This window comes from Emys orbicularis, chromosome 1 (assembly GCF_028017835.1).
Source record: "Emys orbicularis isolate rEmyOrb1 chromosome 1, rEmyOrb1.hap1, whole genome shotgun sequence".
In the NCBI taxonomy this organism is placed as follows: Eukaryota; Metazoa; Chordata; order Testudines; family Emydidae; genus Emys; species Emys orbicularis.
This window is the reverse complement of record NC_088683.1, coordinates 310,339,134-310,367,064: the sequence shown is the minus strand read 5'-3', so window position 1 is coordinate 310,367,064 and position 27,931 is coordinate 310,339,134. Positions and strand designations below refer to the sequence as shown.

At 43.8% G+C, this 27,931-nt stretch overlaps 1 protein-coding gene across 1 annotated transcript in view; it reads left to right on the top strand.

Moving 5' to 3' along the window:
* RCBTB2 (RCC1 and BTB domain containing protein 2) overlaps nucleotides 1-27,931 on the top strand; it is a 77,538-nt gene that overhangs the window by 41,503 nt on the left and 8,104 nt on the right. The window contains exons 7-11 of the mRNA XM_065412317.1: nucleotides 4,701-4,808; nucleotides 6,866-7,008; nucleotides 8,672-8,862; nucleotides 17,048-17,174; nucleotides 27,202-27,341. Of these exons, the coding sequence (XP_065268389.1) occupies nucleotides 4,701-4,808; nucleotides 6,866-7,008; nucleotides 8,672-8,862; nucleotides 17,048-17,174; nucleotides 27,202-27,341 (709 nt within the window). The remainder of the gene's footprint in view (nucleotides 1-4,700; nucleotides 4,809-6,865; nucleotides 7,009-8,671; nucleotides 8,863-17,047; nucleotides 17,175-27,201; nucleotides 27,342-27,931) is intronic.

The following is a 27,931-nucleotide window of genomic DNA, read 5'->3' as shown; positions in this document are numbered from 1 at the left end:
AAGGGGAGTGCTTCTCTGGAGATGTTACAACTTGAGTGACATTGACTAATCACTCCCCACTGTTCTCAGTTCCTAGAGGAGCTAGATTCACCCTTCCCATGGATATATGTACTATACCTGGCTCACAATAACACACAAACAATTGCATTTTAATACAATAGACCACAAAGGTATTAAACTTCACTCCCAGTCCTCTAGAGGGGGGGCTCCGGGAATGCCACAGGTGCCCTGGTATGGGGGGGCAGCCCGGGTGTGCCACCGGTGCTCAGGTGGGGGGGCGGTGTGTGGCCTTCTACCCCTGCCTGCCTTCTAGAAACTGACTCTTCCACTCTTTTAACTACTAGGAAACCATCACTATGGACAAGTGGATCCTAGAAATAGTGTAAGAGGATTACGCAATATGTTTTGGTTCCATCCCTCCACCCAACCCTCCTCGTCTCTCTCAATTCAAGGACCCCCCTTATGAGAGCCTACTAAAATCAGAGGTTCACAGGCCACTGAGGAGCTACCAAAGGAAGTCAGAGGCAAGGGATTTTACTCCAGCTACTTTCTGATCCTGAAGAGAGATGGGGGACTTGCAGCCCATCCTGGATTTGAGACAACTCAACTCGTTCATCAGGAAGTTCAGGTTCCACATGGTGATGCTTGTACCCATGTCTCCTTTCCTTTCCACCTAAGATTAATTTGGAGCACTCAGTTGGAAAGATGCATACTTCCATATATTGATCAGACCTTCATATTAATAATATATTCATTTCTTGGGCAGGGAAGATTGTTACCAGTGCAAGGTCCTCCCATTCGCCCCTTCTGCTGCCCTCCGGGTATTTACAAAATGCCTTTCTTTCATGGCAGTGCATTTGAGATGACTGGCTCATAAAGGCTTCATTGTAGGAATCCCTGCATGGACTGTACATATGTACTTTTTGAGAATCTATGACTGGGAATAACTTGGAAGAAATCACACCTTCCTACTCAGAAAATCCCCTAAATTGGGATGATTTTGGATGCCCAGTCAGGAAGAGCCCTTTCCTAGAAGAAGGACTCCTGAACATTCAGTTTGCTATTATGAAACTGTGAAAGAATCCCAAACAAACAATAATATTGTTTCTTATAGCCTCAGACATACATGACTCTTTATGCTCATTTCAAAATGAAACCTCTTTAGCATTGGCTGGCAAAAATTACCTGCCAAATTCAAAGAGCATTTATATAAAGCTAATTGTCCCAAAAGAGGTGTTCCCATCTCTTACCTGGTAGTCACAGTGTGCTAAATAGCTGTGGCATTTGTTCCTCCATCCTCATCAATAACTGTTATGTCAAGTGTGTCCAACCTGGGATGGGGAGTGCACTTCAGTGGCCTAACAACTCGTTGTTGGAACCACTTTGAATAATGACTCCATATCTATGTATTGGAGATGAGGGCAATCCATCTAGGTCTCAAATTCTTTCTGCTTCACTTAAAGCAAAGTAGTCAAGTAGTCACTGACAAAATGATGGCTGTGTTTTATGTGAACAAACAAGGAGGAACTCATTCCACACAGTAGTGCAAGGAAGTTAAAGTACTCTAGGACTGATGCATCCATGACAACATTTACCCGATAGTACTTCACCTAGTGGAAAAGGACATTAGCTTGGTCAATCAGCTGACAGAGAGGGGGAAAGCTACAGGAATGGTCTCTAAACCCATCAGTGGCAGAAACAGATGTTGGCAATGAGACACACAATACCAAATACCTGAGGTTCTGCTCGAGAGCAGGAGTAGGCAGCCTGTCCATTTCAAATACATTCCTATCCGGCTGGGGAATGGGCCTCCTCTACACTTTGTCCCTATTTCCCATTTTCTCTAATCCAAAGAGAAGTACAAAAGATAAATACTACAGTTCCATGGTAATTCTTATTGCTCCAACATGGGCGAGGCAGCAGTGGCTTCCAGACCCTTACATCTCCAGGTGAGGATATGGTTCTCTCCCTGTGACTTTACCACAGGTCTATTCTCAGGAGGTGAGCCAGAGCTTGCACTCAGACCCACAGTCTCTATACTTTAACAGCATGGTCGAGAAATGCTTGTTCATCAGGCATGCAACGCATGCTACTAAACTCCAGAAAGCAATCTATTCATAAGTGCTATGACCTCCAGTGGATAAGAATTGTCTTTTGGGCATCAGATAAAAACATATCTTCATCATCAGCATTAATTCAGTCCATACTTGAATACTTGCTACACCAGAAGCTGTTCGATCTATCGGTATCCTTGCTGAAAGTCACTTAGTTGCCATTTCAGCCTTCCAGTGAACAGCAGACCGAATTTATCCATGACTCAGTTAAGAGATTTATGAAGGGTACAGTGAACATCTATCCACCAGACAAGAAACTCCCCCACCATCATGGGATTTTAATCTAGTCCTTACTCAACTTTATGAGACCATCCTTTGAACCAATGAATGAGTGTTCACTGTTTCACCTGTCAATCAAGACAGTATTTGTTATAGCGACAATAGCTACCAGAAGTATAAGCAAACTGCAAACCTCAATGGTGTCTCCACCATTCACAGTGTTCCACAAGGACAAAGTGATCCTCCACACACATCCTAAATTTCTTCCCAGCGTAATAACTGATTTCAATCTTAAGTGAATAATTATAGATTCATAGACTCTAGGACTGGAAGGGACCTCGAGAGGTCATCGAGTCCAGTCCCCTGCCCTCATGGCAGGACCAAATACTGTCTAGACCATCCCTGATAGACATTTATCTAACCTACTCTTAAATATCTCCAGAGATGGAGATTCCACAACCTCCCTAGGCAGTTTATTCCAATGTTTAACCACCCTGACAGTTAGGAACTTTTTTCTAATGTCCAATCTAAACCTCCCTTGCTGCAGTTTAAGCCCATTGCTTCTTGTTCTATCCTTAGAGGCTAAGATGAACAAGTTTTCTCCCACCTCCTTATGACACCCTTTTAGATACCTGAAAACTGCTATCATGTCCCCTCTCAGTCTTCTCTTTTCCAAACTAAACAAACCCAATTCTTTCAGCCTTCCTTCATAGTATTCACTTCCTTCACTAGTCTACCAATATCCTTTCCAGACCTTGTGCAGTTAAGTGAGTCAGAACTCTATATCCTAGATGCTAAAAGGTCAGAGGCATTCTCTTTAGGTAGTCCCTAGATCTCTTTATATTTTACAGAGAGAATAGTAAGGGCTAGGCTATTTCATCTCAATGCTTCCCTAATGGGTTAGACTGTGTATTAAGGAGAGCCACAAAGCCTCTGTCCCTCTTCCTGTAAAGTTTAGTACACATTCCACTAGGGCTAAGGCAGGTTCTTTAGCATGACTTAGACATATTTCTATTATTGAAATCTGCAGAGCTGAAACAGGGAGTTCTATACACACATTTACTAAACATTGCTTTCTCTTGATTTAGCATCCAGATCTGATGCACAGATTGTTAGGGCAGTACTCAAGACACTGTTTAATTAGGACTATGTGTCCCAGCTGTGTCCTCAGTAGATGGTATTGCTTATCAAACTATCCCAAGAGTGGGAAGGTGTACAGATTACTTGAAGAAGAAATGAAGGCTGCTCACCTGTGAGTGGAGTTCTTTGAGAATTGTACAGTGCATAGAACTGGACTCTACACATTCCCGCTCCATGCTCACCTTTGCGTCTTCCTCGAAGTCCTAATTATATTCTTGAATCTGAGGAGGCAGTGCAGGAACTGAGCTGTCTGGAAAACCGCACCCTCTTGTCCTCAGAAAGTTCAGGAACAAAAATGAATGGAGGGGAAGGAGGGGGTGCAAGAGTAGTGCAACAGGCACTGCTATGAAGCATTCTACCCATGTTCGTGAATGCGTAGAGTCCATCTTTGAGAACTCTAGTTACAGGTGAGCAACTGTCATTTTCCCCTATGAAGTTTTTGTTTAGATCGCAGTAAAAAAAACTGAAAAAATCTTACACATCCATTTATGCAGGATTTACTCTTATTTGTAATTCACATGTTTGGTCTTTTCCAGTTTGCCTGAAAATATCTAAAATGCTTTTTTCTTTGTCCATAATTCTTGCCATTGAAAATAAGTTATGTTTATTAATGTGCTAAAACTCGTCAAACCTGCAGTTCGCTGTATGAAACATGAATGGAACACTTTTCACTAAAGAGGTAGCCGAGTAGGGAAATATGGTTCCCCAAATGCTTTTTTGAGGTATTCAAAATAATATCCTTAATAGTTTACTCAAACTATATCACGTGTGTTTAAGACCTGCTTCTTCCAGTTCAAGATATTTTTGTTTGTTTTCTTTTGGGATCAATTTTTAATCGAGAGATGAGCTCTATGACAAAGGAAGCTAGAAGCAGAGCTTGCTTTGCATACCAGGGAACAGAACAGTTATTGGTAGTCCAATTCTATGTAATAAAAATTCTAAGTATTGGATGATATATTCCTTGAAGACTTGCACTGGGCAAACAGAATACATAGGGGTAGAAGTTTAGTGCACTTTATAGTTGATATTGTCAACAGGAGCTGTGGGTGCGACCTGCCATATAATGTGCAAAAATATTAAAATTAAAAATAATAAGAAGAGAGTTTCTTTGGAGGTGTCATTGCAGAGAATTGCACATTACAACACGATGAAATAGATTTCTTTTTTTCAAGAGAAGTGGAGAAAATACATAGCAAACTAATTAAAATCTCAATCTTCCTTTTTTAGGTCTATGTCTGGGGTTACAATGGTAATGGCCAGCTTGGATTGGGCAGCAGTGGTAATCAGCCAACACCCTGTAGAATAGCTGCTTTGCAAGGCATTCGTGTGCAGCGGGTATGTTTATTATGTCACGTCAAGCCTTTTATGAACAGAAGAAATAGCATGTGGCAAATGCAGATTCTAAAGGGAATATTCTGCATTCAATGAAGGCAAGGCGTTAGTGGTTTGGTTAAAGACCTAAACATAATAATGAAAATATACATCTGAAAAATGAACTTTCCCCTCCACTAGACAGAAGGGTGAAAATGTAGCCCAATTGAAGTCAATTGGAGTTTTGCTTTTGACTTCAATGGAGCCAGGATTTCATCTGAGGAATTTTAGGGATCTTTATAATATATATTTAGTTCCTCTTGAAAGGTAATTGGCACTCTCATCTTTCATTGACATCTACTTCTGTTTGTCAAAGCCAAAGTTTGTTGACCACCAGGCCACACTCCAAGGCTCCCTTGTTCTCCTTGGCTGTTCCTAGGAAGAATAAAATGAATTTACAAGAGATGGTGCTGGAGAAATCTGTCAGTGGAGGGTTATGGGGGATTTAGGAAAGCAGTCTTTTGAAGATTGGTTCCTAATTGTAACATTGGATGGATGTTTTTTAGCAATTGAAATAAATAAATAAAAATACATAGCTTTCTATCCAATTCCCATTCACAGGTAAGGTCCCTCACAAGAGATAGCTTAGCTGGGAGGGGATGCTAATGGAGAAAGAGGTCCCTAGCATAATTAAGAAAAATATTATTTCCTACTTTCTATTATCTTTTTCTCCTTTTAAGAAAGTGTTGCTGTAATAACAAGTACTGATTTAGGTCCCAAGTATTTACAGTTAGATATAAGCCTTGATTCAACAAAGGACTTAAGCATACTTAAGTATATGTTTAACTGTAAGCACATAACTAGTCCCATAGAAGTCAGTGGGACTACTCACATGCTTAAACACTTAAGTCTTAAGCTCTTAGCTGGATAGAAGCCGTAGCATTTAATACTGTAGTTAAATGGGACTATTTACAGTAGTTAGCACTACGCTTGGTAGCAAGCGCTTACAGCATCAAGCCCATAGTTTCAAACTTTAATTTATGCCATGATACGAGTTTTACTGCAAAATTTGTAAAGTTCTGCTAGTTCTCTCTCACTTCACCTGCTTCTGAGGTCCCCTTGTTATGTTTCAATGTGCCTCTGTTATTTCTTCTTTTGTACATTTTTCATTAACTCTTACTGTGCTCTTAAAAGGTTATTGGCTTGTGAATTTTTTAAAAATATAAGCAGGTTTTCTCACATGCATTTCTTTGCTCAAAATCTCTCACCCTCTTTCTGTTCCCGATTATAGTGTGATCTGTGTTTATTATTTTTGTAAGTTGTATTGCCTGTGTGTAGAGCCCTACCAAATTCACGGCCATGAAAAACGCGTCACAGACTGTAAAATCTGGTCTTTTTTATGCTTTTACACTCTACTATACAGATTTCACAGGGAGACCAGCGTTTCTCAAATTGGGGGTCCTGACCCAAAAGAGAGTGGCAGGGGGGTTGCAAAGTAATTTTCGGGAGGTTTCAGTATTGCCACCCTTACTTCTGTGCTGCCTTCAGAGCTGGGCAGCCGGAGAGTGGCAGCTGCTGATTGAGGGACCAGCTCTGCAGGCAGCAGCGCAGAAGTAAGGGTGACAATGCCATACCAGGCCATCCTTACTTCTGTGCTGCTGCTGGTGGTGGCTCTGCCTTCAGAGCTGGGCTTCCAGCCAGCAGCTGCCACTCTCCAGCTGCCCAGCTCTGAAGGCAACGCCACCGCCAGCAGCAGTGCACGAGTAGCAGTACCGCAACCTCCCCTACAATAACTTTGCGACACCCCACCACACACACACACACACAACACTCCTTTTTGGGTCAGGACCCCTACAATTTCAACACTTGTGAAATTTCAACTTTAAATAGCTGAAATCTTGAAATTTACAATTTTTTAAATCCTATGACCGTGAAATTGACCAAAATGGACCGTGAATTTGGTAGGGCCGTACCTATGTGTTTATCCTCTTGGATATAGAATCAACAATATGAAAATATATTTATTTGTCTGAATTAATTTGCTGGTAAGTAAGATGAGATTTTTTTGTTATTCATTGTAGGTTGCCTGTGGCTATGCACATACATTAGTGCTAACAGATGAAGGTCAGCTGTATGCATGGGGAGCCAATTCGTATGGTCAGTTAGGCACTGGCAATAAAAGTAATCAGTCTTACCCTGCACCAGTTACTGTTGATAAGGACAGGTAATATTTACACTATAATAATCAGGCATAAATAAAAATAATCTCGGAAGTGCTGCGCAAAATCACAGTGACTTTTTTTGGTAGAAATCACTTGTAATTGCTAGCTATGGTTATTTCACAGACCTAAACCTGAAGAGATTCTAATGTTGGATGACATTTACATCTGTAAGTTAAAATTTGACCTCGCTGGAAACATATGCATTACCATGATAAATAGATGTGAAAGGGAGACTACAGATTCTGGGGCTGGCTGTTTCCTGCCTCTCTCTCTCTCCTTCAGCTGCATCCTACTTCTCAGAGTATTTTATGAGTTTTAATTGTATGCTGTCATTGGTGCTGTGCTGCCACTTCAGTATACTGAGTCAATCAAAAACAAGGCTTCTTATCTTTTTATAATTTATTTGCTATGTTAATAATAGTTTACCATTAAGATTGATCAGACAAAAAATGTGGAAAATGTCAGAAGAGTGGATATTTACAATTTGCCTGTAGCTCTTGCATTAAATACTGCTTATATGTTTTTATAGTCCTAGATTAGCAAGGGGAAGGCTGGAGGGAATTAAATTATATTTCTGCCTGAAAATTTAGCTGTTACAAATTTCTCAGTCTTAGTTCCTGATAATCAGTAATAGAATAATTTCTATGGATAATGCAATACTTTGTGTTTCTATCAGTAGAAATGTGAATGTGTTCCTTACTAGAGTATATTAGGGTCTTGTTGAATGAACCATTTTGGTTTTTCTGCTGTGAAAGACTTTAAAAAAGTGTAATGCTACTCTTACAGTTGTTTCTGTCTCCACCAGCTAGAAGGAAGAGGTAATTGCTATCTGATATTGTGTGGTGTTATTTCCTCTTAATTTGCTGCTTTTTTTCAAACATCAGTGTTTAGTTTTTGCTTAATACATTTTTGCCGCAGTCCAAATATGTTTAGTACCTTTTAATAAAAATGTTATATATTGCCTTCATCGGTTGTTGGCCAAATCCTGTGTTCCTTATGACCATGGGAGTGTTACTTCACACTAAGGGCTGCAAGATTTTGTCTTAAATATATATATACACAACTTCACCACTAATCAGACAAGTTATACTTCAGACTGCAAAACAGTGGATTGTGTAACAATTAATGTGATGGGAGTTTTGAAAACCTAAAAATCAACCTCTAGGGTTAGTGAAGCATCTTAACTTAGCTAAAGTGTGGGAGGTAATGTTCTTTAATTAGTGCTTTCCTTGGATCTAGGCCCTTCATTTGGAAAATGTTCTAAAAAATGGCCTACAGAATAATTTAGTTACTACATGTGCATGCATATTAGTTAGAAGTAATGCTAAGAATAGGTGTAATATTGTAATGGTTGCACTTTGATGTGGTTTTAATTAAATAGTAAAATATTCTATGATAAATCTGATTTGCTGTTTTCAGGGTGAAAATTGAGAGGAGTAACTAGATGCCGTATATGTACAAATAATGAACAACCTTATTTTCAGTTGTCTTGCATGCTATGGAAACATTTTGTCATTTATGGTGAGGGGAGGATGGATGGGGAGGGGGAATATATTCCCATAAAACTTGAAATGCATGCAAGCCTACAGAAGTAGATATGTGGTAGTAAGCTTTCTCACTGCACTTTGTCCTTATGCCAGTGTTTTTGTTTGCTTGTGAATTTAGAGTTATAGAAATTGCAGCCTGCCATTCTGCTCACACTTCTGCTGCTAAAACCCAGGGTGGTCATGTGTATATGTGGGGTCAGTGCCGTGGCCAGTCTGTGATTCTTCCACACCTTACACACTTTGCCTGCACAGATGATGTGTTTGCTTGTTTTGCTACTCCTGCTGTGACATGGCGTCTCCTATCAGTAGGTGAGCTTACCATATTTTTTGTTGTTGTTGTTGCATCCTAATCTTTTTTTAAAAATTTGGTGCATAAGAAACGATAAATGCATTTGAAAAATAGACTTTAGTTATATTTTCCAGTTTAAAATTTTAAAATTAACCTACAGCCTGTAGAGCTTGTAGTTGGCTCTGCCCTGGTTTCTCAGTGTCTCTCTCTCCCAGGTCTGTCTACTTGGAGTGCATGTAGCAGTCTCTGCCCTGGCTGATCAGGGTTTCTCTCCCAGGCCTCTCTGCGTAGAAAGATTTCACAGTCTTCACCTGGTTCTCCTTGTGGGTTCTTTACTGTCAGCTTGTGGCCCCGTGGGAATGTCTGTGTGCACTGACACCTCAGCAAGATTTGCGTATGTGATCACAGTTATTTCATTCACTGTCTCTAGTGCCAGCTCTGGTGCATGCACCTCCTATGCATTTGTGCTGTCAGACACCTTCTTCTCCTGCCCATTCTTTTGGCTCCTGCATTTCTTCCTGCAGTGTGTCCACCTCATCAAAGGGCAAAATCTTTTTATATGGCCTGTAACAGGTCGAGCACTCACTGCCGCAGCACCTCCTGCTGGTCAGTCCGGGAATTAGCTCATTCCAGCCTCAGAGCGCCTCCTGCTGGCCGGTGTCTCTCCTGCTGTCATTATTTGTCTTTCATTATCAATCTCCACCACTATACTTGGGCCCCGCATCCGTCCCGGCCCGCGGTGCCCCTTCTCCTGGGTACTGCCCGCAGCAGTACTCCCACACTCGGGGTCCTCCCCTCCCCAGGGAACCTCAATCCCCTAATTCCACCTTGCCTCCGTGACCCACTGCCAGTCTTCATCTAGCCCCTTCCCTCAGGGGCAAACTGCAGTCTGAAGTGGTCACTCATCATTGGCCAGGGGGTTGGACCTGTTGCCTCTTCCTCCCCTGGCTGCCTCCCCGCAGCCCTAGTACCAGGTTGTGACGGGAGACACTCACCTCTCGTGAGTTCTTCCTGTCATCTGGTTGTGGTACTGCTATCTTTTTTCTCCTGCTGCCCTCTTTGGTTGTCGACCTTGCCTAGTAGGTCTTCAGTGACTCAGCCCTCTGGCAGCCTTCTGCCCTTCAGTGCAGCCTTTCTAGGCAGGCCTGGAGGACCCACCTCCACTGCTCCATCCTGGGGCAGGGTGCAGTAGGCCCATAGGGCCTACAGCACCGGGCCACAAAGTGCCTGGTACACCCCATCACTCCCATCCTGCATTATCAAGGAAATATTTTGTCAGGAAAGCTTTCAGCCCATTATCCCTACAGTGAGTCAGCCTTGAAGGTTTTCATATGGGCTTCCATAATAGGAGATAAACAAGTTCTTTGCTCTGAACCATTTGTGCCCAGTTCGTTCTGGAATATTAGCATATTTGACCATCAATAGCTAATTTATTTACCAACAGTTTCATTTATCCTCCATGTAACTGTTTCTTAATTTTTAGCCTCAGTAAGGATTTCTGATGGACTAGTGTTACACAGGGGTTTCCCAAACCCAAAACTCTTGGTAACTTTACTCTCTGCGAGGTGGTATCAGGATAAACCCAGGGAGACGTAGTGCCTCTGTCTGCTATATGGCTGACACAAACAAATCAAAACCAAGTGCTTTCACTTAAAGCCAGCTCTTTATTAGTCTCTAGCATTCTCACTAGAAGACCTTTACTCAGAGTCTCTGCTTTATTTAGTCTCAAGCACATACAAACACAATAAGTTATAGAGCAGCCCCAAACAATAGTTACCTATGGTCTGGAGGGGTCTCGAGTGGTCAAATGACAAGTTTCCAGTGGCCAGCTACCCACCTGTTGCCAGGGATTCCAAGAGATGTCCAGAAAGTCAAATCCAAATTCCTTAGATCCCTTTTATGTTAGTAACTGCTACAGTTACCTCAACAACATGTCAATCAAAGAAAAAACATTAAGCAAGTACTTTTTAAGCAGTTAGTTATACAGATGTGTTTTTGCAGAGTCTGCAGTCTCATGGGCCCCAACACACACACACCAGAAGTCAAATATAGATAGACTTCCTGTTTTTCAGAGACACATACCCCAGCATATCAGAGAGGACACAGTCAGGCCCATTCCTCATGATCGCCCCTCCCTCTTGGCTTTGCCTTAGTGATGCTAAGGCTGGTAAAAAGGCCTTACAGGTGCTACTCTTTGCAATAAGCAATATAATTGATAGTCCATCCCAAAAGTTGACTGTGCCTTGAGCACCTGATTGGATGCTAAAAATGCCCCTCATTGTATCTTGAATATCCTCTAGGGTCATGTACTTCAGTATGGCAGTTCAGAACCTCCCTTTGGTTGAAGACTAGGTTCTCTTTCTTGGTGTTCTACTTTTAAACCTACAATCTCAGTATTTCCCTTCATTTGGAAGTGAGTCTGTTGATCAACCGTAGCATTTTGACTATCCTAGACTATCTGTTGGATTTAAAGACACAAGGTCTCTCAGTGGGCTCAGTCAGAGTACATTTTGCCTCTGTCACAGCCTTCCACTCACTCATCAAGAGTGTCTCAGTTTTTGCTTACCCTACTATGACCAGATTCCTTGAAGGCTTACACAACTTATTTCTTCCTGTATGGAACCCAGCCCTCCAGTGGGACCTTAATTTGTTTCTCAATGTTCTGAGGAAATCCCCCTCCAAACCAATGGCTACCTGCTCTCTCCTTCACCTCTTCCTCAAGACTTCATTCCTTATAGCCATTGTTCGGCTAGGCGAATGGGAAAACTAGGTGGTCTCATGGCAAACCCACCATCTTCTACAGAGATAAGGTTTCACTACATCCCCATCCTCGCTTCCTCCCTATGGTCTCTTTGGAATACCATATTAATCAGGAGATCCATCTACTAGTGTTCTATCCAAAGCCTCATGCCTCCAGAGGGGAAACCAGCCTACAGAGACTAGTTGTCAGGAGGGTTCTCGCCTTATCTTTTGCAGAAAGGATGAAGGGACAGCCCATTTCCACACAAAGACTGTCGAAGTGGGTCTCGGGGTTACATCCTAATACGCTGTGAGATTGCTGGAATACATCCCCCTCATTGAGTGACAGCACACTCCACATCTATAGCCCTCTTAAAAGATGTTCCCATAGCTGAAATCTGCAGGACTGCAATTTGGTCCTCCGTCCATATGCTTGCCAAGAACTACGCTTTCTTACCTGCTTCCAGAGTTGACATGATGTGGTCCTCCGAACGGTCTTGGATCTGCCTCCTCAGCACCCACCTTCACGTTAAGTTTCTGTTTGGGAGTCTCCTATGGTGTAGCACCCATAGGGGCATATACTTGAAGAAAAAGGAGAGGTTACTTACCTATACAGTAACTTCTGTTTTTCAAGATGTTTTGTCCTTATGGGTGCTCCACCTCCCACCCTCTTTCCTCTCTGCTGTGGAGCCTCTGGTTTCACAATTGAGAAGGAACTGAGTGATGGCAGGTCTGCACCTCCCTATATGCCCTTGTATGGGAGCATGAGGAACTGCTCTGCCCAGGCATGGGCCCATGGACATTGATTTACAGTCTCCATTCGAGAGTACATGGGAGCATGGTGCAGCACCCATAGGGACAAAACATCTTGAGGAAATCAAGTTACTGTACAGGTAAATAATCTCACTATCAACCTAGCTATTACCTGTCGAGGGGGTTGATTAACTACAGCGGCGGAAAAACCCTTTCTGTCACTGTAGCAAGTGTCTACACTACAGCAATACAGTGGTACAGCTGCAGTGCCATAGCTGTGCTGCTGTAGCATCTGTAGTGTAGACAAGAACTTAGTTGTATAGAGTCTACAGGATGCCCAGGAGTCAATGATTTAAGTACACTTAATGGTTTCATAATACCTCCACAGTGGGTTTGACCACAGAGAGAGTGTTCTGAAAGGTCTTAATTTATTTGCTGGGAATATCAGTGCACTTGATTGCTCTTAAGCATGCAAGAAGGTAGGAACCATAAAATGAATCCTTTGCCCTGTGATTTTTGTGTTTGTAAATTATGAACAAATATTAAACTCTGACTGCATCATACTTAAGTGTTCATCCTCTCAGTACTGGGATGTGGCCCTAGAGAGAATAGATATGTTACAGAAAGATGCATCTAATTCCTACTAGCAGAGCTGATCAAGCACAGACCTTGGTGTATAACCTTTGTCTTACAGCCTGTACCATAAGGGGGCAACCTTAGGTGTTCATTAGAGCTTTTAGGTTGCCTAAACAATGAATTTAGAGAGGCCAGATATGTGAGGTAACATCTTTTGTTAGACCAACCTCCATTGGTGAGAGAGACAAGCTTTCAAACCACACAGAGCTCTTCTTCAGGTCTGGTAAAGGTACTCTGAGCATCACAGCTAAATGCAAGGTGAAACAGATTGTTTAGCATAAGTAGTTAGCGCACATTTGACATGGATCAGGGAAAGCACTTATTGACAGTGAAAATACCTTATTTTTTTAATTGAGAACATTGCACATTTTAGTATATTTGTATGCATTACTTCCTTTTTTAAAAAGTGTAACTGTGTAGTCTTTTAGTCTGCAGATCTATAGAAGATACTTGTCTTTACACAATCACAATTCAGAGGAAAACAAACTCTCCCTAATGTTCTAGCTTTAAATTTTTATGCTCATGCCCTCTACCTTGAAGTAGCAAGGCTAAGTTTAGATGTAAAATTAGTTTATACTTGAAAACTACATTATGCTATAATATATGTGTGTATATAAAAATCACTAGCTGGCCTTTATAAAATCAGATCTATTGCAGTTCTGTATATAATTCCCATGGCTAAGAGCAGATTCTTACTTTGCTAATAGGACTTTTTTCTTACCATACCTTGTGTGTCCACATTACTATTAAATACAGATGCGGCAGTTCTTTTGAGAGAGGCCATATTTTAAGATATATGTAAAATAGGTTTTTGTGTCTATATATAAAATCTCTGACTTTCAGGCATGTGTATCATAGTCTTCATTCTGGAAATTACCAGAATATCCTGCTTGGCTCCTTAATTTACTCATATCAGGAAATACAGCACACATGACACAACCATCCCTCAGCCCTGCCTTACACCTAAATAGCTATTTTCTATACTCTTGTTCTCCTGTTGCTGAGTATCTCTGACAAAAGTCCTGCAGTCACACCGACTTTCTTCACTATAGATTCACTCTTTTTCCTCTTTTAGTTCTGCCACTTTCTTAGCCAAACAGCTTTCTTGCTCCTCTTATTGTGTCTTGCACCTACAATCCCAAATACTTTTTCACCACATTTGACTCCTTCCTTAAACCTCCACCCTCCTGTTCCCTGCTCACTTTCAATAAAAAATCTTGGGGATATCTTCAAAGAAAAAAAATCAGTAAGATACAGAGGGATTTCTCCACTCCACTTTTTCCACTATATCCATAGTGCACTCACCTCTGTCACTGTTGCCCTGCTCCTCCAACCCCTCTTTCTGCCCAGGTGACCCCATCTCCTCTCCTCTTGTAACTTTCCCAGCTCTGCTCTCACTCCCTCTTTTGGTGTTCTCCTCAACCTGTCTTTCTCATCCAGTTCCTTTTTCTCCCAGTACAAACATACTTTGGTCTTCCCTATTTTAAAAAAACAAAAACAACCACCCTGGACTCTTCCCCCACTAATACTCAGTGTCTCTTCTCCTGTTCATCTTCACACTAATTGAACATGCTTTCTGCAACCACTGTCTGGAGTTTTTAAATTTCCATCTTGACCATCTATAGTCTGCCTTCCATCCTCTACACTCCACTGAAACTGCTCTCACTAAAGTCTCTCATGACCTCTTTCTGGTCAAATCTCATGGATTATATTCTGTCTTTGGGTTTGTCTACAATTCCGGCTAAATCGGCACTGTTGCGATTGATGCAGCGGTGTCGATTTAGCGGGTCTCGTGAAGACAAGCTAAGTCAATGGCAGCGCGCTCTCCCGTCAACGTCTGTACTCCACCTCTCCAAGAGGCAGAAGGTAAGTCAGTGGGAGAGCATCTTCCGTCGACATAGTGCTGTGTAGACACCGCTGTACATCAACCTAAGTTACATCGACTTCAGTTACATAACTTACATAACTGAAGTAGTGTGACTTAGGTCTACTTACAGCATTAGTGTAGACCAGCCCTTTATTTTCCTTGACCTCTCTGTGGCTTTTGACACCATCGACTGCTCCCTACGTCTTGAAATTTTGTCCTCTGTTGGCTTTTGTGGTTCAGTCCTCTCATAGTTCTCCTTTTACCTCTCTGATTACTCTTTCAGAGTCTCATTTGATGGGTCATTCTCCTACCCCCCCCACATGCTCTATCTGTGGGTGACCCTCAAAACTCTGTCCTTAGTCTCTTCCTCTTCTTCCCATCTCTATCTGCTCTTAACTGCAAGCATGGTTTTAACTACCATCTTCATGTGATGACATGCAGATCTTCAGTTCTACTGATGAATTATCTCCCTAGCCTGTCTTTCTGACATCTTTTTGGATGTTCAGTCATTTTCTTAAATGAAATGTGTCCAAAACTGAGTTATTAATCTTTTTCCAATCTCTCTTCTATCTACACTTTTGCCATCGTTGTGGACAACACCACAGTCCTTTTCACTCGGGCATGTACCTCGAGTGTCAACTTTGACTTTGCCCTATCACCTAGACCCACATATTCAGATCATTTCTAAAGCTTGCTGCTTTTTCTTTCATGACATTTCATGGCTTTTCCTCTGCTCACACAACTAAACTTTTGTCCGAGCCCTCATCATTTCACATCTTGACTATTGCAGCCTCCTCTTTTCTGGCATTGAATACTGCAAACTTGCTCCCTTCAACTCTTTTTCAAAATGCTGCTGCTAAAATAATTTTCTTGGCTCATTTCTGTGACCATGTCATCCCCCTCTTTGTGTCCTTCCACTGGCTCCCTCTTCACCTGTGCATCAAATACAAGATTCTTGTCTTTATCTTTAAAGCGCTTCATAACTTAGCCCTACCGTTGCTTCCTCTGGCTGACCAATTGTATAGAGGTCAGCAGGTAATATTTTAATGACACACATTTATATTTGCAAGTAACTCTGTTGTTTCTGGCTTCCACAACAAAATGCTGCAGGCATTATTTTGATCTATAACAACATGTCAGTTGAACATCAGCCCTTCCAAGGGGATGTACTTGTTACGTCAGACAACAGTGAAGGTGTGTTTTGTCCTATTCATTAAGTTGATGAGGCTGCAAGATATCAGACTTTAAATTTGTGACATTTATGTAGAGAAAAGCTGTTACTATCCCTGGGAAGAGGAGGAAATATTTTTATGACGGGTTTGTTTGTTTGTTTGTTTTAAAAGAAAATGGCTATTTGAAGCTGCTGAAGGGGTTGAAGTATTAGAACTAGTCCATGAGAGATGGATTTGTGGACAGACAGCAGATGAGGATGTCAAGGCTATATGATAGACTTGTCACAGAGGTATCACAGAGGACTGTAGTATGTATATATGTACATACATGCATAGACATACAGAATTTAATACATGCAATGCTTTAAATAGCACCACTGAAGCAAGCTCATTTTTCCAATATCTGTATAGAATTGTTAGTGTTTATCTGTAAGGCTGTTATATTGAGGACACTTCACCTGCACTTATGGATGTATTCACTTGTTTTGCTATTCTTGATGTGAAATGGCATCTCTCATAGTGGAAGTATTTAAAACAGAAATTTTTTATTTTTTAGCAGATTCCAATATGATTTTATGTTTCTGGTACAGATGCCAGAATAAATAATTTGAAAAATAAACACTTTCTGATAAAATAAGTAACAAGTTTAAAATTTAAACAAGTAAAAGTAACTGATAATATGTACTACTGATTGTAACATTAAACTTCTGAGACTGTTGAGATTTTTCTGGATGGTAGGAAATATTCCTGTACTAGGGTGAAACTTATCTGAGAGATACTAGGTGGACCTCTTTTTTAATTGAGATACGTATTTGTTTGGAGTGGATAGTCATGTAGGAATTGTAGTGACATAGCCTTTACTCCCTGTTCTAGAGGTCCAAACTCTAACATTATTGTTGTGTTACTGGTCTTGAGTGGAAGGTTGTGTTTATGAACAGCATTGCTTTCATTGATAAGCTGACTTAAAGCCAGGAATCATGAGATATGGAACATTGTTATTTATTCATCAATAACTCTTAAATACCTTTGTTATCTTAGAACCTGATGACCACCTAACGGTAGCCCAATCACTGAAGAAGGAATTTGACAACCCTGACACTGCAGACTTGAAGTTTCTAGTGGATGGAAAATATATTCATGTTCATAAAGTTCTTCTCAAAATTAGGTAAGGAATAACATCAACACTTTACTCATGCTGAGTAATACTGTTTAATGCTGTTGATATTTGGTTTCTTTCCTGTGTGATTATGAGCAGGCCTTATGCTGAAAACCACCTGCTTTTCTAAGTATTAGCCTAATTTCCTCCTCCCCTTCCTTTGGATCCAAAAATTTCATAGCACACTGCCTAATCCTGTTGCCTATACTCTTTACTTGCTCTCCTCCAGTCTGGCTTCCACCCTCTTTACTGCGTCTAAACTATCCTGATCAAGCTTGTTAAGATCTTTTCCTTGCTAGGAAAAAGGAGCACTTATCTATCTTCTTTCTCTGCTGCCTTCTCCTTAGTTGATCACTTTCTCCTCCTTTCCTTTCTTGACTTCTACACCTGGGGCCCTCTGATTCTCTCTTCCTTCATCTCTTCTTTATCACCTTCATTGGTAGCTCTGCATCCTCCCCTCTCACCCAGGAGTTCATGTTTTTCAGGTTTCTGTCCTTGGTCCCTTCTATCCTCTATTTCCAGCTGGCAACATCATCACCTCCAATTGTTTCAAGTGCTGCTTCTCTGGATGCTTCCCAAATGTACATATCTACTTCCAACCTATCCCCTTTCTGTCCAATCTCACATCCTGTATGTCTTAGTTATTTCTTTGACTAACTTGGTGGGCCTGAATTTCAGACTGATCTCCCTTTGTGTGTTCACAACTATTTGCAGGTTAATATCACTTTTCAATCTAACTGATTGATATGCAGATGTTATTAAGTTGTGTAAATTCCATTAAATGAGTCTGCATGTTATTGTTAGAACAGATTTTCATATGATGTTATTTGTGGAAGCAAAAAGCATAGCAAATTTTCAGAATATCTCCAAAACTGGTCACACAGTAGGTTAGTGGCAAAACTGGAAGTAGAACCCAGGTCTCCTGACTCCCACCCTAGTGTCCGGTTCACTTGACCATACTGCTTCTCATCCCATCTCCACTCTCTTGATAACTCTTTTTTGCTTCATCCTCTTTAATTTTACAATAATTTGCCCCTTCCTGACTAATGTACCTCCTCTGCCAAAACCTGCTTCTTGCCTTGATTACCATCATCGCTTCTCCATCTTCCTTTTCCTCATCTTGAATCCTTTCACTGATTTCCTGGATGTTACTGCATCAAATTCAAGCTCCTTGGCTTCATCTTAATTAATCTTGCCTCAATTTACATCTCTGCTCTCATATCCTAGTACTCCACTACTTCCCTACATTGTTATCTTTTCTCCATGTGCTCCCTTCATCTCCTGCACTCTGATACACACCTTCATTCTGCCATCTTTGCTTGAAATGGCTTGTTCTTCTTTGAGGTATGTTGTCCACACAGATTCCACTCTAGGTATGCATTTGGGATCAGATTCCTTTGAAAGCCATGTCTGCTGGAGCTGCACCCCAGCACGCCCTTACCCTTGGCTTTGGTGGATGCATGTGTTCAGCCGCCATTCAGTTCCTTCTTACCACCTGTGACTGTGAGACGGAAAGCCTTCAGTGCCCATGCCTCTTGAATATTTGATGCACCTTGCTTTAGGAAGTATTTTCATGAAAAGTAGTTGGTTAAGAGTTTAGAGTTTTGTCATAGTCAAACAAGTTAGAACCTTTCTGAATTCTTTGTAGATTTTTGTAAATAATTGCCTTTTCTTTCTCACCTCCAGGCTCAAGATAACTGCTTGTTAATCACCTAGAGTGGAATCTGTGTGGACAATCACTTAAATGAGAAAGAACAGTTACCCTGCAGTAATTGTGGTTCTTTTTCGAGTGCTTGTTCACGTCGATTCCAATCAGGTGTGCGCACGCCACGTGCACGGTTGCTGGAAATTTTTCCCCCAGCAGCTCCCATCGGATTGGCTGTGGAGCCCCCTGGAGTGGCGCCTTCATGGTGCTCAATATATGACCCTGCTGACCCGGCGTCTCCTCAGTTCCTTCTTACCGCCTGTGATAGTTGTTGGAACCGTGAGTGGCTTGCTTACAAGTTCTATTTGCTTCCCCTAGCTTTCTAGTGTAGGTTATGTTAGTAGTTTATAGTTCTGGTTTTTATTAGTTAGTAGTAGTTCTGTTAGGAGTGGAGGGTTTCCCTTCCACCTCGACCTTTCCCCCGGGGACCTCGGGGCATGCCTCGATCCCCGGGGTTCAAGCCCTGCAAGTCCTGCAATAAGCCATGCCAATGGGCGACCCCCACAACGCTTGTTTAAAGTGTCTGGGGAGGCTCACTAAGCCGATAGGTGCAGGATTTGCAAGGGTTTTTGACCCAGGACCAGAAAGGAGCAGGATTTCAGGTTGAAACAGCTCCCTCTGGAGGCAGCTCTTAAACCACAGCCAACCTCAGTGCAGCAGGACCCGACACCGAGCACAGAGACTCACAGCACCGCCGTCCCCTGTGCCTAAGACTGTGGGAACTGCCTGGGACCTGTCCCACTCTCCGGCACCGCAGAAGAAGCACGCCAAGCAGGCTAAAGGCGGATCTCCTGTGAGACCCTCCCCTGCAGTCTCGACCAATGGGGCGCGTCCCAGAGAGGAACACCTGGCCCCAAGACCCGTGAAGTCGGCTCTGGGACTTCAGACATGCAAGGTGTACAATTGTGCCCGGGACTGTTAGACTCCCCAATCCATATGGTAGAGGAGGTGGGACTACCGTGCACTCCGGACACCTTCTAGACCGCACGGGACCTCATTGCCATGATGGCACCGTGGTCTCCGAGTCTCCGCGACAAGCCCCCTGCACTGCCGAGGGTGCTACCCGTGGCAAGCCAACAATGGTGCGCCCGCCTGCATCTCCAGGCCACTGATTCCCGGCACCAGTCAAACTCGCAGCACTGGTCCATGATTGCGGAAGTCCCGCTCCCAGCGCTGATCATCATCGCGTCATCGATCCCCTCGATACAGATCGAGGTCTCGGCCCCGCTCCCCTTCCTCACAGCACCGCTCACCTGGCCAACTCCATTTGGCACCGCCCTGGCCCTCTAGATCCTGGTCCCTGTCCTCAGAATGCGGGGTCTAGGTACTCACACCGGAGCCAGCACCAGTCAACGCATTGATGGCCCAACGCGGGTGCAATGCCATGGTCACCTCAATTGCAAGGACCGGCACAATGGTCTTTTTGGACCCCCTGGGCATATGACCAATCCCAGGGTACCTTGTCCAAGGACTCCTTGGCATCCAAGCCCAAGCTGCCAACGGCCTTGGCCAGCCGCCCCACACCCAGAAGTGCTGAAGGGATTCCGGTTACAGCACTTTCACCGGCATAGACCCGTGCCCCTACAGTGGAACAGGGGATCATTGACCCGGAACAGCAGGTCAAGCAGGAGGTCCCCATGGATCAACAGGCCCAGGATGACCCGGTTCCCCTGCCTGCGTCCTCATCCTCTTCCCCAGACGAGGCAGTAGCGGAAACTTCGGTCTTAGGATGACCACCCATAGATAGTCGCGCCCACCAGGACCTACTCTGCAGGGTGGCGCGCAACGTGGGCTTGCAAGCCGAGGAGGTGGTGGAACATGAGGACCCAATGCTGGACATTTTGGCCCCAGAAGGTCTATCCCGAGTGGCGCTGCCACTCATTAGGATCATTCAAAACACCACCAAAACTGTGTGCCAGACCCAGGCCTCCATCTCCCCAATGGTCAAGCGAGTAGAACGCAAATACTTCATTCCCTCCAAGGGTTACGAGTATCTATACTCCCACCCGCAGCGCTGCTCCTTGGTAGTGTCTGCGGTTAATGAACGTGAAAGGCAAGGGCAGCAGGGACCCACGCCTAAGTCCAAGGACTCTAAAAAACTTGACCTTTTTGGTAGAAAGGTCTACTCCATGAGGGGGCCTACAGCTCAGGATTGCTAATCAGCTGGCAGTCCTGAGCAGATATAATTTTAACTCATGGAACTCCATGCTCAAATTTAAGGAGCTAATACCATCAGAGTCCAGGGATGAGTTTGGGGCCATTGTGGAGGAGGGCAAGACAGTGGAACGGACCTCTTTACAGGCCTCACTGGACACTGCTGACTCGGCGGTGCGTGCCTTGTCCTCTGACATAGCAATGAGGAGGACCTCATGGCTTCAAGTTTCGGGCCTACACCCTGAGGTCCAACAGACCCTGCAGGACCTGCCCTTTGATGGGACAGGATTATTCGCGAAGCAAAGAGACTCCAGGCTACATGGCCTGAAGGATTTGAGGGAAACAATGAAGTTGCTGGGGATGCATACCCCAGCTACTCAGTGAAAACACTTTAAACCTCAACCTCAGCTTAGGCAAGACTTTTCTAGAAGACGAGGTAGGAACGGCAGGCATAAGCCGTACCAGCCCTCGTCATCACAGGGCCAGGCACGCACCTCCTTGGCCTCCAAGCAGGCATTTTGAAGGTGCGCCCGGGGACGACGTGCCAGACCGTATACCGGAACCTCAACCCTGCTTTCAGAATCATCTATCCCACTTCTACCGTGCATGGTCCCAAATAACATTGGATAGCTGGGTTCTCCGCATGGTAGAAGTGGGATATTCTCTCCAATTCTGCTCTTCCCCTCCCTCCCATTCCGCTTCCCCATCCCTCTTCGGGGACCCTTCTCACGAGCAGCTCCTTATCCAGGAGGTGCAATCACTCCTCGCCATAGGAGCAGTGGAGGAGGTTCCTCAGGAGCTAAGGGACAAGGGGTTCTACTCCCGCTATTTCCTAATACTCAAGGCAAAGGGGGGTCTCAGACCCATTCTAGACCTGCACAGCCTCAACAGGTTCATGGTGAAGTTGAAGTTCCGCATGGTCTCCCTGAGCATGATTATTCCTTCCCTGGATCCGGAAGACTGGTATGCTGCCCTCGACATGAAAGACGCGTACTTTCACATAGCTATTCAGCCCACGCACAGATGATTTCTGCAGTTTGTAGCCAGCCACAAACACCATCAGTTCATAGTACTCCCCTTTGGTCCGTCGACAGCCCCCCGAGTGTTCACCAAGTGTATGTCGTTCGTAGCAGCCTTCCTCCGCAGGAGGCAGGTGCAGGTATATCCTTACCTCGACAACTGGCTACTCAGGGGACATACCAGTGAGCAGGTGGAGTCTCAAGTCCGACTAGTTCGAGCGACTTTTGAGAGGCTGGGTTTCCTGCTCAACATGAACAAGTCAACCTTGTCACCGACTCAAAGAATAGAATTCATCGGTGTGGTGCTGGACTCGGTGCACGCAAGGGTGCTCCTGCCAGAGACCCAATTTCAGACCATGAAAGACATTATCCAAAGCCTCAGGAGGTAGCTGACCACTACCGCGAGGGGATGCCTGAGTCTCTTTGGTCACATGGCACCCTGCACTTATGTGGTATGGCATGCCAGACTGAGGCATGCCAGACTGAGGCTCAGACCACTTCAAGCATGGCTCGTGTCTGTATACTACACGGGGCGCAACAGCCTGGAATCAGTGGTCACGGTGCCAGAACAAGTAGTTGAGTCCCTCCAATGATGGCTCAACCCTCGCACAGTCTGCAAGGGAATCCCCTTCAACAGCCCCCAGCCCTCCTTGTCCCTAGTAACGGACGCTTCAGCTCTGGGTTGGGGGGCACATCTGGGAGAGCTCCAGACACAGGATTATGGTCGCAGGATGAGCTCTCCCTGCATATCAATATCAGAGAGCTCAGAGCAGTACGGCTAGCATGCCAAACCTTCCTATCCCGGCTCCAAGGCCAGAGTGTGCGGGTAATAACAGACAACACCACGGCCATGTTTTACATCAACAAGCATGGTGGAGCCCGCTCTTCCACCCTGTGTCAGGAGGCCCTTCAGCTATGGGAGTTCTGCATAGCCCACTCCATTCACCTGGATGTGTTCTATCTCCCAGGTGTGCAGAACGAACTAGCGGACCATCTCAGCAGATCATTTCACAATCACGAGTGGGCCATCCGTCTGGATGTCATATATTCCATCTTCCAAAAGTGGGGGTTTCCCCAGGTCAATCTGTGTGCCACCAGGAGCAACGGAAGATGCCCAGTGTTCTGCTCCTTTCAGAAACACAGCCCGGGTTCGATCTCGGATGTGTTCCTGCTCCCTTGGGGAGACCATCTCATGTATGCCTTTCCACCATTCCCACTCGTGCACAGAGTACTGCTGAAAATCCGCAGAGACAGAGCTGTAGTAATTCTGCTGGCCCCGGCGTGGCCCTGCCAGCGTTGGTACACCACACTTCTGGAGCTGTCAGTGGACACTCCCATCGTGTTATCACTCTACTCCGATCTGATCACGCAGGATCATGGTTGTCTTCACCACCCGGACCTCCAATCCCTCCATATCAAGACTTGGAAGCTTTATGGCTAAACCCAATGGAGCTCCTGTGCTCAGAACAGTAAGAATGGTCCTGGTCGGCAGCAGAAAACCATCTGCCAGGGCCACTTATCTGACCAAGTGGAAAAGGTACACTTGCTGGTGTGCTCAACACCACACTCCTCCACTCCAGGCGTCTATACCACTCATCCCAGAGTACCTTCTGCACCTCAACCAACAAGGCCTGGCAGCGTCATCTATCAAGGTACACCTTGCTGCTATCTCAACCTTTCATCCGGGGCATGTCTGGACGCTCCATATTCACTAACCCTATGGTAGGACATTTCCTTAAGGGCCTGGAACGGCTATATCCTCGGGTTAGACAGCCTCTTCCGGCATGGGACCTTAACCTGGTCCTGTCCAGATTAATGGGACCCCCATTCGAACCACTGACGACTTGCTCCCTTCTCTACCTGTCATGGAAGGTAGCCTTCCTGGTCGCCATCACATCAGCCAGGAGGGTGTCAGAGTTAACCTTACCTTAAACCCACCCTACCCGGTCTTCCACAAGGACAAGGTGCAACTCAGACCTCACCCGGCCTTTCGCCCTATGGTAGTTTAACAATTCCATATTAGCCAAGACATTTTTCTACCTGTCCTCTATCCCAAGCCACACAACAGTACCCAAGAGCAAAGGCTGCACTCATTGGATGTTCGGCAGGTGTTAGCATTCTACAATGAGTGCACAAAGCCGTTCAAGAGGTCGAACCAGCTGTTTGTGGCAGTGGCAGACCGCATGAAAGGACTCCCAGTCTCATCTCAAAGATTATCTTCATGGATCATGGCCTGTATCCGCACGTTATGAGCTGGCCAAGGTCCCAGACCCGCCTCTTAAGGCTCATTCCACAAGGGCACAGGCCTCGTCGGCTGCGTTTCTGGCCCAGGTCCTGATATAGGAAATCTGCAGGGCAGCTACTTGGTCCTCAGTGCATACATTCACCTCTCACAGTGCCATCACACAGCACGCTAGAGATGATGCAGCTTTCAGCAGAGTGGTGCTCTAATCAGCGATTCCTTAACTCCGACTCCACCTCTGGGGTAGAGCTTGGGAGTCACCTGATTGGAATTGACGTGAACAAACACTTGAAGAAGAAAAAACGGTTACTCACATTCTTGTAACTGTTGTTCTTTGGGCTGGTCCACACTAACCCCCCATTTCGAACTAAGATACGCAACTTCAGCTACGTTATTCACGTAGCTGAAGTCGAACTATCTTAGTTCGAACTTACCGCGGGTCCACACGCGGCAGGCAGGCTCCCCCGTCGACTCCGCGTACTCTCGCGGAGCAGGAGTACCGGCGTCGACGGCGAGCACTTCCGGGATCGATCCGGGATCGATTTATCGCTTCTAGACAAGACGCGATAAATCGATCCCAGAAGATCGATTGCTTACCGCCGGACCCGGAGGTAAGTATAGACGTACCCTTTGAGATGTGTTGTTCAGGTCCATTCCAATACCCACCCTTCCATCCCTCTGTGGAGTAGTCGGCAAGAGGGAACTGAGGAGGGGCCAGGTTAGCAGGGTCATAATATTGAGCGTGATGAAGGCGCCACTCCAGGGGGCTCCACAGCTGACCTGACGGGAGCTGCTGGGGGGAAAATTTCCAGTACAACCTGTGAAGCAGATTCCTGAGAGTCCTCGAGAGGCGCTTCCCACTAGTCCGGGCTCCTATCCTACAATGGGACCTTAACTTGGTTCTTTCTAGGCTCACGGGCTCACCCTTTGAGCCTATGGGCTCCTGCTCCCTTTCCCACCTGTCATGGAATGTCGCTTTCCTTGTGGCGATAACATCGGCAAGACGAGTGTCGGAGATTAAAGCTCTGACATTAGAGCCGCCATATATGGTGTTCTACAAGGACAAAATCCAACTGCGACCCCATCCGGCCTTTCTGCCGAAAGTGGTGTCTTCCTTCCTAAGTTAAATATTTTCCTCCTACTAATTATTGCTTGTTCATAAAATAAACATCAACTTCTTTACAGGTAAGTAATCCACAGATCCATACATTTGGCTACAAGACAATGGAACATCAGATTAATAGCTTCATTAAGCCATATTACCTCAAGGTATAACTATTATCACACTTGGCTAAGAGGATAACATGCATGTAACACACCATTGCTGAATGCTTCCCTTTGCGAGCATTATCAGGAGTGCCTTACTTTTAAGAGATCCTTTTTATTGCTGCATTTTTATAACTCAGTGGGATTTTTTTTGCCTTGTTCTGTAAGTACTCCTAAAACTAAATGGTGAGATTGATGGCTACTAGCATGTGATGGTAGTGGTGGAATGGTGGGCAGGCCCTGTTCAAGTGGGAGAGGCCAGAGGCATTCTGCCTACAGAAAAAGATGTATCCATGGGCACTTGGGGATTGCGTGGATGAGCAGCAACTGCTATTCCCTTTAAAAGACGCAGCGTGCACTCCCCCCCTCCAAATTCCTGACCACAAATGCAGAAGAGCTAATGGGCTCTACCCATGTTCTGCTCCATTGGAAGTCACTACCATTACTATGACCCCCCTACCTTGTGCTCAGAAAACAAAGGTACAGGATTTTGGCTGCCCCTTCAAGTCCCACATCCCTGCACAACAACGCGAGAGAAACCAAATGATAACTCCTGAGTATTTTATTGATTTGTGATTTTATGTTTATATATTTTCATGACATGAAAAATGCATAACATATAAAGCAAAATATATAGAGATAACAATTTAGACCAATATAAAAGGAAGGTAAAATAACTGATAAATAAGTAGATTTTTGTTTTTTATTTATAGTGCTCTCTGTGCCATGTAGACCTATGATGAGATAATGTGCCTACCCATGAAGATATAACAAGCAGGCTTAGTTGTAAAATCTTCTGACTAAAAGAAAAGCAAATTCTAAGGTGGGGCATATAGACAAGATGCTGGAGGAAAAAAGTCAAATTAAATTGTGTTTATTCTAGGACAAGTTTTTAACGGGGGATGGATAAAATGCTTGGTTACTCAAGAATCTTCAAAACAATCCAACAGATTTAACAGCTGATTCATTTGGGCACTGTCTTTCCAGTATTGTTGGAGCCATAGCTCAGTGGTTGAGTATTTGACTGCAGTATTGTAATAACATTCTTTTAGAAACTGGAAAAAGAACCTGCTTTCCAAATACGTTGGTACTGTTGTGTGGCAGAATTGGGGAATTATAATTCAGTTAAAATGTATAATACAGATATTACAGGCATAATCTGGGTTTTTAAATGCAAGTATTAAGGCTGGTTATTGTAACAAAAAGATGGTCAAGGATATGTCTAAGACTGTTCTGGTTTTAATATTTTAAACATGGAGAATGAGGAATTTAAATTAAATTTAGAAACAAGGGCTAGATGATAACATCAGAATAAATGTAATCTACAGTACTGATAACATGATGTAACTAGAGAGTACAGAAGTTTGGAAAAACAGATCTTCAAGAATAAGAATTGTCTTAATTAATTCTAAAATGTATTTGCAAAAGGAGGCAGGGAATAGAATCTGTATAATACTTAAAATATAAATCATGTAAAAGAATTACAGTGAGTTTAATGGACTCCTCCCTACCTCATCAAAAAAAATCTGATGGTATTATCACAGCACTATATATTTTATTCTCCATCTTTATGATTGATATAGACACCTTACTTGTGTTAATTTACCAAACTTAACTATTCACCATGTGTGTCTTATTTTTGTTCATTAGGTGTGAGCATTTTCGTTCCATATTAAATAACAATGATGATGATATTATAGAAATGAGTGAATTCTCTTATCAAGTTTACCGAGCCTTCCTGGAATATCTGTACACAGACAGCATCAGTCTCCCTCCTGAGGATGCAATAGGTAATTGGCATAAATTCAAATAATGTCAAGTTACTGTTAGGAGAGAACTTAAAGTTTGTTTTAACAGATTCTAGAAAAATGGAGTTGATCATGTTCATTGTTATTTTACTATCCTTTAAACCTTCTTTTACGCTCCATCGCATGTACATGGATGAGGTGATCCATGCAGCAGAGAATCGTGCAGGAGGAGGAGGATGGCAAAGATGCAGTGGAAGAAAGGGGCAGAGTGAACGGGAGGGGAGGATGAAATGAACAGCAAATGTAGACTGTATTCAAAAAGGACCATCATTTCTCATATTTAAAACAGTTTTAAAAAGACCCTGATACCTTCCTAATATTATCTTTCCATTTGATGTAGTTGCCACAGACATTATTTGACCACAAATGGGAAGGGAGCTGGCCCAGATCATCACTGAAGAGAGGGGAGATGGTTCACTAAATAATCTCTATTAAAATGTGATGCAAACTGCAAAAAAGATGGAGCACTTGTGTCTTAATAAGTGTGAACTCTTCAATTTGCATAAAGCCTTTTTGGAGGTTTTGTGTTAAAGTGGATCATGGAATCATAGAGAAACAAACTGATAAATCTG